This window comes from Carettochelys insculpta, chromosome 7 (assembly GCF_033958435.1).
Source record: "Carettochelys insculpta isolate YL-2023 chromosome 7, ASM3395843v1, whole genome shotgun sequence".
Taxonomy (NCBI): domain Eukaryota; kingdom Metazoa; phylum Chordata; order Testudines; family Carettochelyidae; genus Carettochelys; species Carettochelys insculpta.
The window spans coordinates 53365482-53383810 of NC_134143.1; the positions used below are offsets into that span (position 1 = coordinate 53365482).

The following is an 18329-nucleotide window of genomic DNA, read 5'->3' on the forward strand; positions in this document are numbered from 1 at the left end:
TTCTGTTTAAAAAATAAAAATACTAAAATTGATGAGTAATATGCCAGTGTCTCTATTTGCCCAGTTAATTGCCATGGAAAAGACTAGGGACCTTATTGCTTTAAAGACATGTCTTATAAATTAGCCAGACCTAGATCCATTACTGGATTGCTTTATTTAATGAGACACCGATACGTGGCAGCCTTTAAAGAATATGCATGTTGGAAATGTCACGTCTTCCATCAAATATGTAACACCGACCTTTTGAGTATGACTGTGGTTGAGCTGTGCATAAAAAAAATTGTGGGTAAGGTACAGAAGTCTTTATAGAGATAAAGAACTGGGAGGTTCAGGAGTCTAAATTCTACCTCCAGTGACAACTGTTTTACTGGAAATGAATTGACTAAGACATGATATCCAAAGCGCATGTGTTCAAAAGAGATATCAGAAGAACAAAAGTAACTTTTTCCTTTGCTCTGCTTCTAATCTTTTCAAGCCTGTAAATGCAGTTTAATGGATTTCATCTGCTAGAAATAGGTTTCCGAGGCTGAAATAAAACTCAGAAAGCTTACATATAACACTTTAACAAGTACTGCTGTGCAGTTGTACGGTGTTGCTGTTTCTTATTGCAAAGAAGATTAAACTTGATGTGTAGTATAAAATCTCTGACTATTTGGGACATGGGCAGAAGGGATTTGGTTTGTATCTTTCATTTTCAGAACGTCCACAGTAATGTCAATCATGGACTGTTGTCATGATTTGCACCAAGGGCCCCAAATGAAAGCTTTCTTTTTCCTTGTTTCAGGGTTTATAGTGGCGTTATGCACTCAGACTCCTGTGAATTTTCCTGAGTTCTTAGAGGACTGCTTTACTTTTTGACTCAGAAAGTTGCATAATTCAGTAAAGAATGGCACTTGTGGATAAACACAAAGTCAAACGACAGCGATTGGACAGAATTTGTGAAGGTAAGACTGAGCATAATCAGGTATTTCTAATAAAAATCATCATAGATTCTTCAGAAGAAAGTACCACCACACAGCTAAGGTTAGCATTGGTGTTTGTACATGAAGCACCTGCTCCTGTTTTGAAAATGACCATCAAATAATAAAACTTCAGTTTACCGGTCATCTCTTTTGCACTGCTTAGTGTAATGGCACTCTTACCCACTGTCTTGAGGCTGCTATCTCAAGATGTTGGCTCTTTCCTTGTGTTTACATTGCCTTGCAGAGAGGGTAACACATTGTTAAAAGGCTGTCCTTTGCGCCCATATGGAAGTTAAACATCCTAAATCCCTAATGGATGTGAGTAGGGGGTCTCTCTTCTCAACATTCCCTCACTATATCAAACCACTGCTGGTACCCCAGATGGAGAGAGAGACTGCTGGATGCACAACTCCCTCTCATCCTCACAAACACTCATGGAAATGCCAGCCTGGCTAGGTTTAGTATTTTGAGCAATGCCCCTCATGACAAGCACTCTGATACCAAAGTATTTTTCAGTTTCTTGTTTAAATTGCATTTAAAAGACAGAGATTTGCTGGATAAATTTAACTTCTACATTCTTCAGGCTAGAAAAATTCAGCTCTTCAGCAGCATTGACAAATTCTATTTGCATTAAATGGATGAAAATTTAAAAATATTTGTTTGTGTCCAATCATTCAGTTACATTTCAACAATCCTATTCAGCAAATGTATGATGCCAGGAAAAATTGTTTGTGGATCCTTTCTTTGTTCATAGCATGTGTTTGGGTGTGTACACTTTCCCTTCAGTTTTCTGTACTGTGCTCAGGGTCTCAACAGAACAACAGCCAGTACTTAATATATTTCCACTGCAGCATCAGGTGGTATAAGCAACTTTTATTTACTTAGGAGAGTTGTCAAGTGATGCCAGACAACCTCAGACTTTCCAGTGTGCTTGCTGATACTTCTCTGATAAGAGCTGGTGGTCATCTCATAAAACTTTGACAAGCACCGGCAAAAAGAAACAGTGTCATTCGAGCCACTGTAGCTTAAATCTTTTCTGCTGAGTGATTAGCCATGTTTAAAGGGAGACTGTCCAGGTAGATGGTTTCTACTCTTATGAACAATGGCTTCTGGGGCTCACACTTCAAAATATTACTTTAAATGCTCCCAAGTAAAATTATGCTCCCAGAGCTGGTCATACAACTCCCACTGAAGTTTTATGATGCTAAGAAGCACATTGAATAACAGTTTGTAGCAAAACGTATAAGACCACTCAGGTTGCACAAGTGAAGGCCAAACTGAGTTCCTACATGTTTTGTTCTAGTGGTTATGGACAGTGTTCCCCTAATTTTTTTCCCATCCATCGGTGGAATAAATTTTGTCATGTGCACCAAGGGATGTGCAAATGTGCAGCACCAATATAAACACATGCCCACTGTGGGGGCTCTGCTAATCAGTTGGGCAGCACTTGAATCTCTCCTGGGCAGCCACCCAACTGCTCCACTTACAGGAACACTGGTTATGGACTGCGTTTTTCTTGATACAGCAGTAATTAAATGTAACTAACTGCTTTGCTATCTTTTTAAAGCTTGCCATGAATGTTAGCCATTAATTGAGTTGGATGATCCTCGTGATCTCCTTGGATGTACAACCTGCACATGAAGCACATGTTGAAATTGATATCCCTCAGGAAACGGTATCATTCATCAGCTAGGCCTGCATTTCAAGCTCAGTGCAGAGAGCACAAAATTGAAAACTGAGTTATTTTAGTTCTTGTCATATAGAAACGTGTAAAAACCATTCCACCTGTCAATTTAATTAACCCAGTCAAAACTGCATTATTCTGCCTTAACTCTGCTCCTGATAATTGTTGCCTTTGTAATACTTGGGGGAGGAGTAGAAGGGGAGAGAAAGGTGCTGTCACAACATGTGACAGCAAAGAGTTACATATCTATCCATTTGAATGGCATAAACACTCAGGTGTAGTGTTCTACCTTATCTTAAAAGATGACTTTGAACCTGACTTAAAAGATTTGCATTGGCAGCTTTGGGATTTTCAAAAGCAGCCTTTCCAGTTTGATGTTCACTATCAGATCTGCTTGCTGAGTGAACAAGAAACTCAAATGACTCATAGGACAAACCTCCAAACAGAAAGTTAGATGTGATTGAAGTTTGGATTATTTTTCTCTGCTGCTGCTTTGAGCTTTTTGCTCTGTCTTGGCCAAAATATTTTTGTAACCTGTAAGAGTGCAGTTTACATAACATTTGAAATAAAAAACCACATTTGCCATTTGCTAACTTGGTCTGCGATTGGAGTTGTATTGATGTGATTTGCTGTTGTGCAGCAGCATGTCATGCAGTTTGTGATTACAAAAATATTAATCCTAACAGGTTCAGACAGACTGTAATTACCATTATAAAAACAATGCTGAAAAATAATATTCTAGAATCTCAGGCTCTATCTACACTTAAAACACTGCACCACTCTTGTGCGTTGATGTAGACATGCATTACTGTGACAGGAGGAGTTCTCCTGTGGCTGTTCTTAATCCACCTTTGTGCGAAACAATGGCCAGGCAACAGAACTAGTGCTGTCTACACCCTGGGTGAGGCTGGTTTAATTACATCTCTCCAGGGATGGACGTTTTGCACCTGTGGCCAATGTAACGGAGTCAATCTAACTTTTTAATGTGAGACCAGCCTGTTGGGTTGTAGGATTATCATGCCCCACACTGGCTTTGTGCTGAAGGCTTTTTGTTGTTGTTGTTGAATGATCTTACTGTGCTCAGGTTGGACTGTGGAGTAATAAGTCACTGAAAATGCCTGCTATAAAAGCATAGTTTGAAAAAGGAGGCATTTTACTTTGCATAATTTTGTCTTGGTGTCTTGGAATATAAGGAGTTATTGTGGTAGGGGAGGCTACCGCAACAAACGAAAGAAGTGGGGCAGTTCCAACAGGAAACATTTAGAGAGAAAACACCAGAGTATGCCATGGCTCAGTGGCTTGGGCACCTTCCTCAGATATAGAAGAACAGTATTCAGATCTCTCTTCCACCTGGACCTTGCACAACCTAGATGAGTGATTAAACCGCTGGTCTAAAAGTTATAAGAAAGTTGTCAGGGCACTGTTTCCTTTGGTCACGTTGTGACGCCAGTCCTGTTGAAAAACATCCATTCTGATCAAGCAAAATGTGGAAGCTTATCAGAACAATTCTCTAGAGTTAATATGCGGTTAAGAGGATAGTTCTTTCTCCTCCAGTCTTGCCTGTTCTGATGGATGAACATTCATGTGAAAAGCAACAGTAGGGGCACATCCTAACTGTGAAGAACATGGATACTGCTGCAGTCAATCTTCTGGAGTTGGATTTAGCATGTCTGGTAGGGATGTGCTAAATCAAACTCGCAGGGTGCCCCATTGGCACCAGTACTCTTGCTCTTCGTGAGGTGTAACAGACGTCAACGGTTGCATTTGGTCCCATCTACCTCCCACAGTGGAAGTGGTGGGGAAGCTCAAATTAAGGTAGGTCCACTCCAGTTATGTCATTAACATCACTGGAGTTGCATATTTTAACTTGACCTTCCCCGGTAATGTAGGGTACCTTCCTCTGGCCTAGGACCTCCAAGGCACGCTGACACTTGCAGGGTGGAACAAGAAAATACAAGTTAAAATGTCTGAATGAAAAAAGAGAAATTCTCTTGCTTCTGAGTCAGGAAGCTTTTTGGTTATAATAATTTCCATTGCATGGTAGCTACTTACCAAGATCTCATTAACAGCAACTTCTGCCCTGAAGAGCTCACACCATAAGGAGTCGTATAAATTGAAACCTGCATTTAGGGTTTAATAAACAGCCTGTATGTCAACTAAGTGGATGTTTTTGTTTGTTTACTGTTAAAAGATAAATTCCTATTACGTCAGGAAATTTGTATATCAAGCGGACATTCAAAGAGAAACAGCGAGTTGGAGATTATATCAAGTCCGGATACATTTGCCAATATGGGTAAAATATTACTCATTTAGAATAAATAGAGAACTCGTCTGTTAGTAGAATTGAACTTTGTAGAGGGTTTTTTGCCTCCCTCCTCAACAAATTTTATTTTTGTTTTTTCCTGTCAAAAGGCATAAAGCCATCAGAGTTTTTAGGAAGCATAGCTTACTAAACTTCTCCTGTGGTGGAGGGTGGAAGAGCAATTTATTGAAGGCAAATAAAGACTTTGGTGGATCCTCAGCTGTTATACTTACTTGTTGTTGATTTGCACCAACTGAGGTTCTGGCAAACTGTCCTTAAAATTTCGGTTAGTGATTAGTTCTTCCTGATTTGGTGCACTGTTCTAGAATTTCCACCTGAAGTTTACTAGTCTGTACATTACTTTCTAACTCACAAATACCTTTCCTTGAAGGTCATTACTCCTCACATCGTTTGTGTTCATAGCTAGGAACATATATTCCAGTAGTGCTGTGAAATAACTCTGCGGTGAAAAGGCCCCATGGACATTAAAAAGAAGTCGTTACTTTAGGCATCCCTACAGTCAGTGTGTGTAGGATCCAGTGAAGTTTGTGGGCCTTCAGAAGGGGAGGGGGAGGGGGGCAGTTGACATAAATCCTATGCAGGGAGTTCACATGGATGGAAAAATCACAGCAGGTTCATAAATGGAGGTCAAGCTAAGTCCTTTTACCATGTTGATTCAGACTTTTCCATAGGTATGAATGAACTTTACTTGGCATGTGAATAAGCTATTGTGCATATTCCAAACGAGACAGATGTGTAGTTCTTTTTACAATGTTAGGGAATGTGGTGGTGGTTTTTTCCCCCAAGCCTATATGGCCCTGTCTACACTAGCCCCAAACTTCGAAATGGCCACGCAAATGGCCACTTCGAACTTTACTAATGAAGCGCTGAAATGCATATTCAGTGCTTCATTAGCATGCGGGCAGCCATGGCGCTTCGAAATTGATGCGGCTAGCCGCCGCACGGCTCGTCCCGATGGGGCTCCTTTTCCAAAGGGCCCTGCCTATTTCGAAGTCCCCTTATTCCCATCTGCTCATGGGAATAAGGGGACTTCGAAGTAGGCGGGGTCCTTTCGAAAAGGAGCCCCGTTGGGGCGAGCCACGTCAATTTCGAAGCACCGCGGCCACCCGCATGCTAATGAAGCGCTGAATATGCATGTCAGCGTTCATTAGTAAACTTCGAAATGGCCATTTGCGTGGCCATTTCGAAGTTTGGGGCTAGTGTAGACACGGCCTATAAGTGTTTTATGCACATTTGTTCTCTTGTATTACATCACCCATGTTGCAGTGGAGGGGGAAAGGTGCTCGTGAATAAAGCTGTATACATAACAAAAATTAAAAAAAGAGTAATTTGCGTTGGTTTTCTTTGCTAAAGCGTAAGACAAACGAATTGAGTCCTAACAGTATAGCTAGAAATATGGGTGCAATTTGCATTAGTTCCATGTGCAGCTTTTTTAGTATTGGACACTTAATTTACTTGCTATCAAAAGCAGAGCATCTTTGCCCATGGTGCTTTATTAGCTGTCCTTAAAATGAAGATCTGTGTCTTCTGTTTTTACTTCTGAACCCATACCTGTTCTAACTTAAACTAATCTGTAATTTTCCATTGCTGTTACTCCATTTCTCCCCATCTGAAAATCAAGGCTTTGTGTAACAAGTATTGTTGTCTCATGTCACATATACCTTTGAGTAGCCATTATCATTAATTACCTCTATACCATGGGTTTAATTTTCAGACTTGATAATTCTTCCATTTGGTCAGCTTAATATATTAACAAGATAACTCTGAAATGGTGATCCTCCCTGTACTAGATTGTATTCTATGTTCAAAGATTAATCATATTTTGAAAATAATTTTTAATTTCTTCAGAATGTGTTACCTGTAGTCCAGTCATCAATCTGTTCTATATGCTATCAAGAAGGGAACTCGTCTGAGGTGTACACTGTTAATTTTTCAGCTTCCTGTTAGCCATAGGCACGTGTGCTTGAAAATGGACTATCCTCAATGAAAAAACAATGAGAAGTCCTGTGGCATCTTATAGAACTAAAAGATGTTTTGGAACATTAAGCTTTCATGGGCAAAGACCCACTTCGTCAGATGCAGGTCTTTGCCCATGAAAGCTTATGCTCCAAAAAATCTGTTAGTCTCTAAGGTGCCACAGGACTTCTCGTTGTTTCTGCAGGTAGACTAACACAGTTACCCCTCTGATACTTATCCTCAGTGACTGATTGAACAGTATATCTCCTTATGTATCATTAGCACTTTGAAGCTACGTCTACACGTGAAGCCTACATCGAAGTACCTTATTTCGATGTAGCGACATCAAAATAGGCTATTTCGATGAATAACGTCTACACGTCCTCCAGGGCTGGCAATGTCGACGTTCAACATCGACGTTGCGCAGCACCACATCGAAATAGGCGCTGCGAGGGAACGTCTACATGCCAAAGTAGCACACATCGAAATAAGGGTGCCAGGCACAGCTGCAGACAGGGTCACAGGGCGGACTCAACAGCAAGCCGCTCCCTTAAAGGGCCCCTCCCAGACACAGTTGCACTAAACAACACTAGATCCACAGAGCCGACAACTGGTTGCAGACCCTGTGCATGCAGCCTGGATCCCCAGCTGCAGCAGCAGCAGCCAGAAGCCCTGGGCTAAGGGCTGCTGCACACAGTGACCATAGAGCCCCGCAGGGGCTGGAGGGAGAGCGTCTCTCAACCCCTCAGCTGATGGCCACCATGGCGGACCCCGCTATTTCGATGTTGCGGGACGCGGATCGTCTACACGTGCCCTACTTCGACGTTCAACTTCGAAGTAGGGCGCTATTCCCATCCCCTCATGGGGTTAGCGGCTTCGACGTCTTGCCGCCTAACGTTGATGTTAACATCGAAATAGCGCCCAACACGTGTAGCCGTGACGGGCGCTATTTCGAAGTTAGTGCCGCTACTTCGAACTAGCGTGCATGTGTAGACACGGCTTGAGTGTGATTACCCTGAATTTTGGCGAAACTTGAATCTGGACCCAGTGTTTCAGTTCTGAGCCTATTTCTACAAAATATACCCATTAGAGATAATTTGAAAGGATTTAGACATCTGTTCTCACTAGTACAAAGTTGTAGGGAAATGCATTATACATCATTCATTTACAAGTATGTTTTTCAGTACCCATGAACACATGTAATGTAGGTAAGTGCCATAACAGTAGTTTCTAGCTTTGAGTATGAGCTCCTATGGCATTATGCCTCAGTGGGGTTTCTGGTTAGTTTCCTACTTCAGTATAGACCATTAGGTTAACAGTATTCATTTGTTTAAAGTCTCCAATATATCCTGTTCTTATCTTAAAAAGAAAACTGTGTATCTGCACTAACATGCCAAATCCATTAATGAACATTTTTTTATAAGTTTCTTTCTTTCTTTCTTTTCTTTCTTTTTTTAGTCAGGGATCTTGGGTGACTGAAAAAAGCCAATTTTTTTCATGTTGCATTTGTCTGCAATGCATTGACCTACACAGGGATGCACACACAAAAGCTGTGTCTACACGTGCACGCTACTTTGAAGTAGCGGCACTAACTTTGAAATAGTGCCCGTCGCGGCTACATGCGTCGGGCGCTATTTCGAAGTTAACTTCGACGTTAGGCGGCGAGACGTCGAAGTCGCTAACCTCATGAGGGGATCGGAATAGCGCCCTACTTCGACGTTCAACGTCGAAGTAGGGACTGTGTAGACGATCCGCGTCCCGCGACGTCGAAATTGCCGGGTCCTCCATGGCGGCCATCAGCTGGGGGGTTGAGAGACGCTCTCTCTCCAGCCCCTGCGGGGCTCTATGGTCACCGTGGGCAGCAGCCCTTAGCCCAGGGCTTCTGGCTGCTGCTGCGGCAGCTGGGGATCCATGCTTCAGGCACAGGGTCTGCAACCAGTTGTCGGCTGTGTGTATCTTGTGTTGTTTAGTGCAACTGTGTCTGGGAGGGGCCCTTTAAGGGAGCGGCTTGCTGTTGAGTCCGCCCTGTGACCCTGTCTGCAGCTGTGCCTGGCACCCTTATTTCGATGTGTGCTACTTTGGCGTGTAGACGTACCCTCGCAGCGCCTATTTCGATGTGGCACCGCGCAACGTCGAAGTTGAACATCGACGTTGCCAGCCCTGGAGGACGTGTAGACGTTATTCATCGAAATAGCCTATTTCAATGTTGCTACATCGAAATAAGCTATTTCGATGTTGGCTTCACGTGTAGACGTAGCCAAAGAGAGTATAATGTAACAGTAACAAAGAGGAAGCCGTGCTAGTCTATACATTATAAAAACAAAAAGCAGTCAAGTAGCACTTTAAAGACTAGCAAAATGGTTTATTAGGTGAGCTTTTGTGGGACAGACTCACTTCTTCAGACCAGAGCCAGACCAGAACAGACTCAATATTTAAGGCACAGAGAACCAAAAACAGTAAGCAAGGAGGACAAATCAGGAAAAGATAATCAAGGTGAGCAGATCTGAGAGTGGAGGGGTGGGGGGGAAGGTAATCCTTGACCTTCTACAAGGGATAGTGCCTGTTTTGAAATAGGTGCTGTTAATAGTGGCTGTGTCTATGCTGCCCCTCCCTTTCGGAAGAGGCGTGTAAATGCAGCTGTTCAAAAATACTAATGAGGTGCTGATGTGACTGTTCAGTGTCTCACTTGCACAATGGCAGCCACTTGCTGTGTTGAAAGTGCTGCTTTTGAAATGCTAACTAGCCATGTAGACAGGGTTGCTTTGAAACAAAACCCTGCTTTGGAAAGCACCTGGAAAAAAATGAGGCAGAAGAATGCTTTAAAAAATGGGGCTTCCTTTTGAAGGAACCCCCTCCACATGGCTAGGTTGCATTTCAAAAGCAGCACTTTCGATGTGGCAAGTGGATGCCATTATGCAAATGAGGCACCAAATATTCATATCCATGCCTTATTAGCACATTTGATCTGCTGTATTTACATTCCGCATCTGAAAGGGGAGGGGTAGTGTAGGCACAACCACAGGGAAAAGAGCCCATTTCAAAATAAGCCACAGTGCATCCAATGGCTCTCTTTCAAAATAGGCTCTATGTGTGTAGATGCTGTATTTCAAAATAGTTGAGTGCTGTTTTGGAATGCTTTTTTGTGTGTAGCAGCGTTATTTCAAAATAAGCGCTTCTGGAAGAGCATACGGTAGGGTCCCCACATTCACAATCTTCCTTCAGGGAGATCCTTGGGAGCCGTGCTTCTACATGTGTATTTTGGAGTCCAGAAGTGCTTCTTCTGGACTCTGAGTCACATGACCATATGCTAATGAGGTGCCAGAAATTTACATCCACGCCTTATTAGCATCTTCCGGGCTGTTTTATTAGGATTCTGCTTCTGGAACAAGCGGCGTGTGTACAAATGGCCAAGGTCCCTTCCAAATTTATGAAATAGGTATATCTCCATATATGTGTGTGCGTATGTGTGTGTAATATATAAACAGCACACATGTCACATGAGGGCATGAAGAAGGGATGACAACTTAATCCAGGATCAGGCTCTGTGGAGAACAACCAAAAGAAAACTGAGGGGAGAAGGGAAGTTACATTGAGTCTCAATCACCCACCCCATTAAAGTGAATAACAAATGTACTGTTTGTTCACCTCAGAGGAATCCCTTTCAACAAAAAGCATTCTGTAAACTATACAGGGACGACAGCATGTACAGAGACAGCCCTTGAGGAAAGTTCATCTGGTCCAATCCCCTGCAATTGCAGAATGACCTATTACCATCCCCTGGCAGATTTTTTTTTTTAAATCTATTTGCCCCAAATTCTTAGGTGACCCCTCAAGGATTGAGCTCATAGTGTTGGGTTGAGCAGGCTAATGCTCATACCACTGAGCTATTATGCTCATGTTACACTGGTCATCTTGGCCATTTCTGCCTTCTGGAAATGCAAGTCACATGTATGTGTCTTCCAGTAGGCAAAAGGATATCAGAGAGGTAGCCGTGTTAGTCTGCATTACAAAAGCAGTTTCTTCACTCTAGAGCCGTGTCTACACGTGCACGCTACTTCAAAGTAGCGGCACTAACTTCGAAATAGCGCCCGTCACGGCTACACGTGTTGGGCGCTATTTCGATGTTAACATCGACGTTAGGCGGCGAGACGTCGAAGCCGCTAACCCCATGAGGGGATGGGAATAGCACCCTACTTCGACGTTCAACGTCGAAGTAGGGAACATGTAGTCATTGCGCGTCCTGCGACTTCGAAATAGCGGGGTCCGCCATGGCGGCCATCAGCTGAGGGGTTGAGAGACGCTCTCTCTCCAGCCCCTGCGGGGCTCTATGGTCACCGTGTGCAGCAGCCCTTAGCCCAGGGCTTCTGGCTGCTGCTGCTGCAGCTGGGGGTCCGTGCTGCATGCACAGTTTCTGCAACCAGTTGTCGGCTCTGTGGATCTAGTGCTGTTTAGTGCAAGTGTGTCTGGGAGGGGCCCTTTAAGGGAGCGGCTTGCTGTTGAGTCCGCCCTGTGACCCTGTCTGCAGCTGTGCCTGGCACCCTTATTTCGATGTATGCTACTTTGGCGTGTAGACGTTCCCTCGCTGCGCCTATTTCGATGTGGTGCTGCGCAGCGTCTAAGTTGAACATCGACGTTGCCAGCCCTGGTGGACATGTAGACGTTATTCATCGAAATAGGCTATTTTGATGTCGCTACATCGAAATAAGCTACTTCGAAGTAGGCTTCACGTGTAGACATAGCCTTGGTGTTAAGACCTCCACATTAACTACTGATAAGGGGCCACATCCTCCATGACTGAACAGACCTTGTCAACTCTGGCCCTCCCTTGACTGAGACTCCCTCTTTATACCTTCCTTTGAAACCCCCACTCATGCATCTGACAAAGTGGGTCTTTGCCTACAAAAGCTTATGTTCCAAATTATCTGTTAGGCTGTAAGGTGCCACAGGACTTCTTCTTCTTCTTCTTCTTTTTTTTTTTGATAATATGTATGTTTTCCTTAAGGTCAGATTTGATGTTCTAATAGTACCTTCTGACCTTAATAAATAATTTATATTTGAAAGTGCGTTTCTCCCAGTATTCTTTTACCTATGAAGAGTTCCTGAACTTGGGAAATGTGTCCCTGCAGCTCTTGAGTATTACCATTAAAAATACTCACCTGAGATGCTGTCTTTTCATCTCTTCAGGTATCCAGTCATTCTTCCTTTATCATTGTTAGTATTTTTTTTATTTAGATGAAGGTCAAGGCATGTATGGTAGGGGTCAGAATTCTAAAGCATATTCACTTAAGATTCTAGTTTGTGGAACAAATGTAATTCCAAGTATTTTCATTACAGACTATATTTAAATCTTACTCCTACATTCTTTTAATATCGTGATGAATTTTGACCTCAGGAGTTAATACCCCATTTTGATATGAGGTGCTTGATGTGATTTCTAAAGGATTTTTAAAGACCATTCCTAGATTAGATCTTTGTGAATGTTTGAGGGATGTGCCCAGTGAACTATTCATACCAGTTTTTAGATTTCTGGTCACTATCTGGATTGATTAATTTTTTTGTGGTTTCTAAAAGCATATGTGTTTCTGGTGCTGGAGTAAAAAAAATGCTTACTCTTTGCTTGTGCTAGAAATGCACAATAATTATTCTGTTAATAATTTTGTAAGCACTATTCTAAATATCTGAATGCAAAACTTTTGCTTGGTTGAAGCCTGGTTGTAAATCTTAAGCACTATTCTAAATATCTGAATGCAAAACTTTTGCTTGGTTGAAGCCTGGTTGTAAATCTTATTTCAAGATGTCAAAGCAGTGTTTACAGCTAGGTTTTTAGTTTTATCATCTCTGAGTGCATTCTAGATTAGTACTAGCCTCTCATGTTCCTGTGACTCAGAATTACTTCTTTGTCCACAATAGTAAATCCTTGTTCTCTGCCAGATCACATAAGCCTAAGTGAGAACAGGTAGTACCAGACCATGCTTGATCAGATCGTACAAACCCAAGTTAGATTGAAACCTGCTTCGTAGATACTGGGTCTTTGCTGCACTTGTGATTATTTCCCCATTTTCTAAACTTGGTTTTAATACTACTCAAAGGCAGTTTTAGGTGGGTTTTTCCAGTTCCAATAAGTATCGCATTTAACCTCTTCTAGGAAGTTACTGCAACCCAGTATTGTAATAATTCTTCTGTGTATGCATGTATGAAGTGCAGGCAATGTGGGGCTGTCTTCCTGACAGACTGTATATTCAGGCTGTCTGGGTGGATCTCCCAGTCAACCAAAGGGAGATTGCTGCTTTGTGCAAAGTCTATTGCCTATTTAAATCTCTTCGCTAGCTGACTGACATGTCTGTACCATGTCCAATAGTTTGGGAAAAGCCGCCCTGTATTTTAGGATATCTAGAGAAGCCCTGTCTGTATCGTAGTTCCAGATGTTTGCAACGGAGATGCCCAGAACCAGATTTTGGAGGCCTATCTTGAATAATGGTAAGATCATAGGTGTCAGAAGGCTGCTCTGTCTTTGCACTGCAGCAGCTCAGTATATGTATAAGGAGACAACAATCCCTGGGACATATGCCAAAAGCAGCATGCGAGCTGATTTTCATTGGCACGTCAAGCGGGAGCTCAGCTCCGCCTCTTCTCCCCCAGGCAGCCGGGAACTTGCTCAAAGCCATGCCGCCTGTGGATTAACAAAAGACCAGCTACTGCTGCCAACCACCATCTAAAGGGTAAAGATCTGCATCTTAATTTATTAATGAAGCTGTTATAAGTAGGTCAATTAGCCACTTTAAAAAGTATCACCAGCACTTGAACTGTACGTAAAGGTCAAAGGGTCAAATTTTGGAACTCCGCCACGGAAAGGTTGCTGACCCCGATATACATGTTTCTGTTGTGACTTCTGGCAGAGCTGCAGACATAAAATGTTTACCAGGAAATTCAGATTTAGTGGCAAGGGGCCATAGATTCCCATTTGTGATTTAAAAAAAAAAATTAGGACATTTCTGTGCTCCCCGAGTATTTACTTAAGAACTGAGTTGCATAAGTTAATGCGTTCCATGGTATTCAACCAATAAAATAATAGAAGGTTGGACTATTACTGCAGAAAGTGCATCTAATAACACCCATTGTAGAAATTAAGAATTATTGTTGTTTCTTTATTCAGCATCTCAAGTGTCCAGTAATAGATACAGATTGGACCTCCCTGGTCTGTCAATCTCGGGAGCTGACTGGAGTTTACCGGACTCGGATGATCAGTTCTAGCAGCTATGCTGCCATCCTCCAGGCTCTGCCCTGGGACTGCCAGCCTCCCAGCTGGGCTCCACTCACAGCCACTGACCCTGCTGCCAGCCCCAGCTCATGGGCACTGCTGTCAGCCCTGGCTGTGCTCCCAGCTGCCAGACTGGCTCTGCTCCTGGCCCCATCCTTCCTCTGGGCTGCCAGCCTCTGGCTGCAGGCCCCTCTGTCACTGGATTCCCAGCCAGCCTCCGTTCCCATAGGCTGGGGCTCTCTGGTCCAGCAATATCTCTGGTCCCGATTGCAGGACCAGAGAGTTTTTAACTGTATGTTGCAGGGGCATATTGCCTAACTGAAGATACAGTTGCGCCAGGCCCCACAACAAAACAACAACAAAACAAAAAGTTGGGAGGCAAGAGGTCATGGATTACTATAATAACGTTGCAGGTTTCCTAAGTTTATTAGGTGCATATCTTTAAGGATTCCACAGTATAAATGTATATAGCATGATTTTTAAAGTGATCTGCAGATACGGCGTCTGTTGTAATGGGATGAGGTATAAATATAATGTGCAGAGAACCCTTCCAAACATTTTGCTTCTGTAGATGCAGGTAACGCAGATACACACCACTGCAGATGGATCAGTTACATTGTAGAAATCCACTGTTCTCTTTGTATGTTGTTACAAAGATATCTGGGTTTTTGTGGGCTATTACCAAGTTATCATTGCTCAGAATGAGGTCAGTTCCTTAGAACCATTCTGCTTTGGTTTTTTTGGTGTGTGTGGTCCTTTGGCTTTGGTTTGGCTTCTTCTACATCTGTTCAGACCACAAATTCCTCCTCCCCCACCCTTTTTTTTTCTACATATCCCTAAGGCCATTTTTGTGTAGTAAATAGGAATGGCAGCATAACTAATTTGCAGTTCATAGCTTGTGTAGAGCATTTAGAGGCAGTATTTTCTTTTAGCGTGAGTTCCTAGAGTTTTCGGTGCACAAGCTATGGTAATATGTGAGCCAATGTTTTCAATAAATGTATATCCCAATTTCAGGGAGGTTGAGGTGCAAATATGCATACGTTTTTCTTTTTCACTTTTAAAGTGACCAGAATCTAGTGTTACATGGGGCCGCGACTGCTTAGTGTTCAGCTAATCTTGAAAGTTTGTTTTGTTGTAATGCACCAACTTGGTATTTGGCTTTTCTTTGGAGTGTTTTGTTGAAGTTCCTGAGCATCCATGCCTTTGGTTTGGAAATTGGTAAAAGCTGGTGGCACAGCTCCAAGAGCTGAGTGCTTTCAGATGCTGTTCTTATTCCTTTGATTATTGAACATAGTTCCTCTGTGAGCCTGCTAATTTTCTCTTTGTACTTCTCTAATGTAGAGAGAGACTGCTGTAAAACCTATCTAGGTTGTGTGCTTGTTGCCACTGTGTGAGAGCTTTTTACAAAGCCAAATTTCAGCAAATACAATGACTTCCTAGGGTTTATTGCACACATTCCTGTGCACCTCCCCAGATTTTTCATTTAAACTAATTTCTTTATGTGCCTTTTACAGTGCACGTGATTCCTTTCCCCTGTTTGATATCCACTGTGTACCAGAAAATATTTCACTCCACCTCAGCAATGCCTCTTGCAGAGGAGCAAGCCAAATAAAGGAAGAATAGAAGGCTTAGAGAACTACCTAAGCTTCAGCAGGCACTGTGCACAATGATGCCTTTTTAGTAAAAGGGTAGTTTTAAACAGAGGGCAAAAATGTTATTGTCCCTCTGCACCTTTTTGAAGCACTTTATCCAGGGAACGCAAAGCCTGTTACAAACTTTAATGAAGTACCGTCTTCACAACATCAGAGAAGCGGTAGTAATATGTTATGATACCACTTTATAAACTGGCAATCTGAGATAAAAGAAGTTGAGTAACTTTACCAGTGCCACACAAGGATTCAGTGGCAGAGTGTAGAATAGCATCCCCCAACCCAACCCCATCCCCCAGAATCCTGATATGTCATCCCTGCCCCAGCCACTAAGTACATTTCATCTCAAGGGGCTTTCCGCTTACTCGGACAGTAATTCTGCATGTACACTGAATAGAGAGTAGACTTTCTAGCATTTGTAGATTTAGTAGTCTGTATCTAAAGTAAGAGTGTATAATCCATGCCTTCTTCTCTCCAAAAACTGAATTTTCTAAAATTATGTATATATAAAAAACATTTACCATTATCAGGCCCTACTGATTTGTAAAAAATTGATCTCTGCACCTTCAATTTTAGATGATGGGATTTTTGAGGGCCAGTCACCCATTATATAGTTTTAAAACAATCCTATTTTTTGCAGTTGCTGTGTCATAGCAAAACATATGATGACTAAGTCATTGTTGAAATGATCTTTTGTATTATACTCAAATTGTGCATGTATTCATAATTTCACAAAGACAAAAGCATTTCATATCATGGTAATTATTCTGCTTTTGTTCTGTGTGGCAATATTCCTAATTCAGATGGAAAATTCACAGATAAGGTACAATAAAATGAGCTGCATGGAAAGCACATTCCTCAGTCTCACTCTTACATTAGGTATGTCAATATTTGTGAATTGCTCTTTTCCTAGATACACTGCTATATCAGTTTAGTTGTGTTGGACCAGTACGTTGCTCCATAAAGTCCTCTCTTGATGCCTATTGCAGGGATCTTATTTTATAAATAGCTACAGAAATTCTGGTATTTACATAGAAGTTGCGGGGAGTGGGGGTTCTGCCCCCCTCTTCCATTTACATTATTTTTACTCATTTCCTGGTGTGGTGGGAGTCTAACTTTTTTTTTGGTCATATTTCATGCTGTCTGTAATAGTCACGTGTGGGCTCCCATTTGTGTTCATTGAGCAAATAGACTGTGTGCGCCTTAAGAGAGGTTAAAGGGAGGGCAGAGCAGTCATGGCTGAGCTAAGCGGCGGGTTTTCAGAGAGATGATAAGGCAGCTGAAAGGCAGCTGGAATTCCTGCCCAGCAGCTGTTGATTTCCGTCTCTGCAATAGAAGTATACGTTCCAGTGAGGGCACAAGAGTTTCTTTCGCTTAGTGTTGTGGTGGATTGTCTGAGCTTTCACTAAAACCTGTACATGCCCATGTCCTTATCTTTAATTGTTTGTGCAGATCCATTGAAGTCAGTGGGACTGCTCATGTGTTTAAATTCAACCAATACACAAAAGTGTTACCGGGTCGGGGCCTATCATGTTAATTTGCTGGTTCATATAAAGCAAACACACTGCCACTGTTACTGAGCACTCCACCACAGTTATGACTTTCACAGAATTTCTTTGTCTAGAGAAGGCTATATGTAGTTGCTGGATCATTATTTTCAGAGCCTTGACTAATGCTGTCAGTAAGGAGTGGTCTTCCAGCTAGGATGGAGGACAGGGATTTGAGACCTATGTTTTCTTCTAGTTCTCTTGGGCAAGTCTCTACTCATTGGCAGGTGGATTTTGGGATCTCGTATTTTGGGTTCCCAACTTGAGACCCTAAGACTTGGAGAAGTCGGTGGCAATTAAGAGGTACTGAGGTCTTCACTGTCTTCAAGTGCAGTTGTCTTGCTCAGCACCTCTAAAAATGAGGCCCCTACAATTAATGAGCACTAGAACATGTGGGCCTTATACCAGCTCTGTAACCTAGTTATTTTAAGCTGTGTGTTGAGGATAATGCCACCAATCTTTGTGTTGTGGCTAAATTCATTTAATGATTTCCTTTGAAATCACTGGCTGGAAGATGCTCTTGAATTGAAGAATATAAATAGTATTTATTGCATAAAATTATACAATTTTTACCTAGCTCTTTTCTTCTGCTTTAGAACTTTCGTAACAGAGAAAATAACAGTATTAAAAAACAGACAATGTGGATTTTAATGTACCTAGTTTGGAATATATTTTACCCTTTTAAAAATGTAATCAAATATTTTTGTAGGACAAGATGTTCTCCAATTATTCATCAGCTACCAACTTGTCTTTCCATTTTGACTCGTGCAGGAAGAAATTTTCCAGTGTGCCTTAATTCAGTTAGTTAATTCAATATGATGCTAATCAGATATTGTCCAAAAATGCATAAATAATCTTGTGGGGGCAATTTTTGTATGTCTATAGAATATTCAGCATATTATTAAAGATTTGAATTCTTTATGAGAGAAGAGGTTTGAACAGTATTTTGT

At 42.0% G+C, this 18329-nt stretch overlaps 1 protein-coding gene across 2 annotated transcripts in view; it reads left to right on the top strand.

The window, feature by feature from the left end:
• The window catches only part of CTBP2 (C-terminal binding protein 2), a 267959-nt gene that overhangs the window by 160819 nt on the left and 88811 nt on the right, over nucleotides 1-18329 (top strand). For both annotated transcript variants that reach the window (XM_075000485.1, XM_075000486.1), the window contains exon 2: nucleotides 785-944. In XM_075000485.1, the coding sequence (XP_074856586.1) occupies nucleotides 887-944 (58 nt within the window). In that variant the 5' untranslated portion in view covers nucleotides 785-886. The remainder of the gene's footprint in view (nucleotides 1-784; nucleotides 945-18329) is intronic.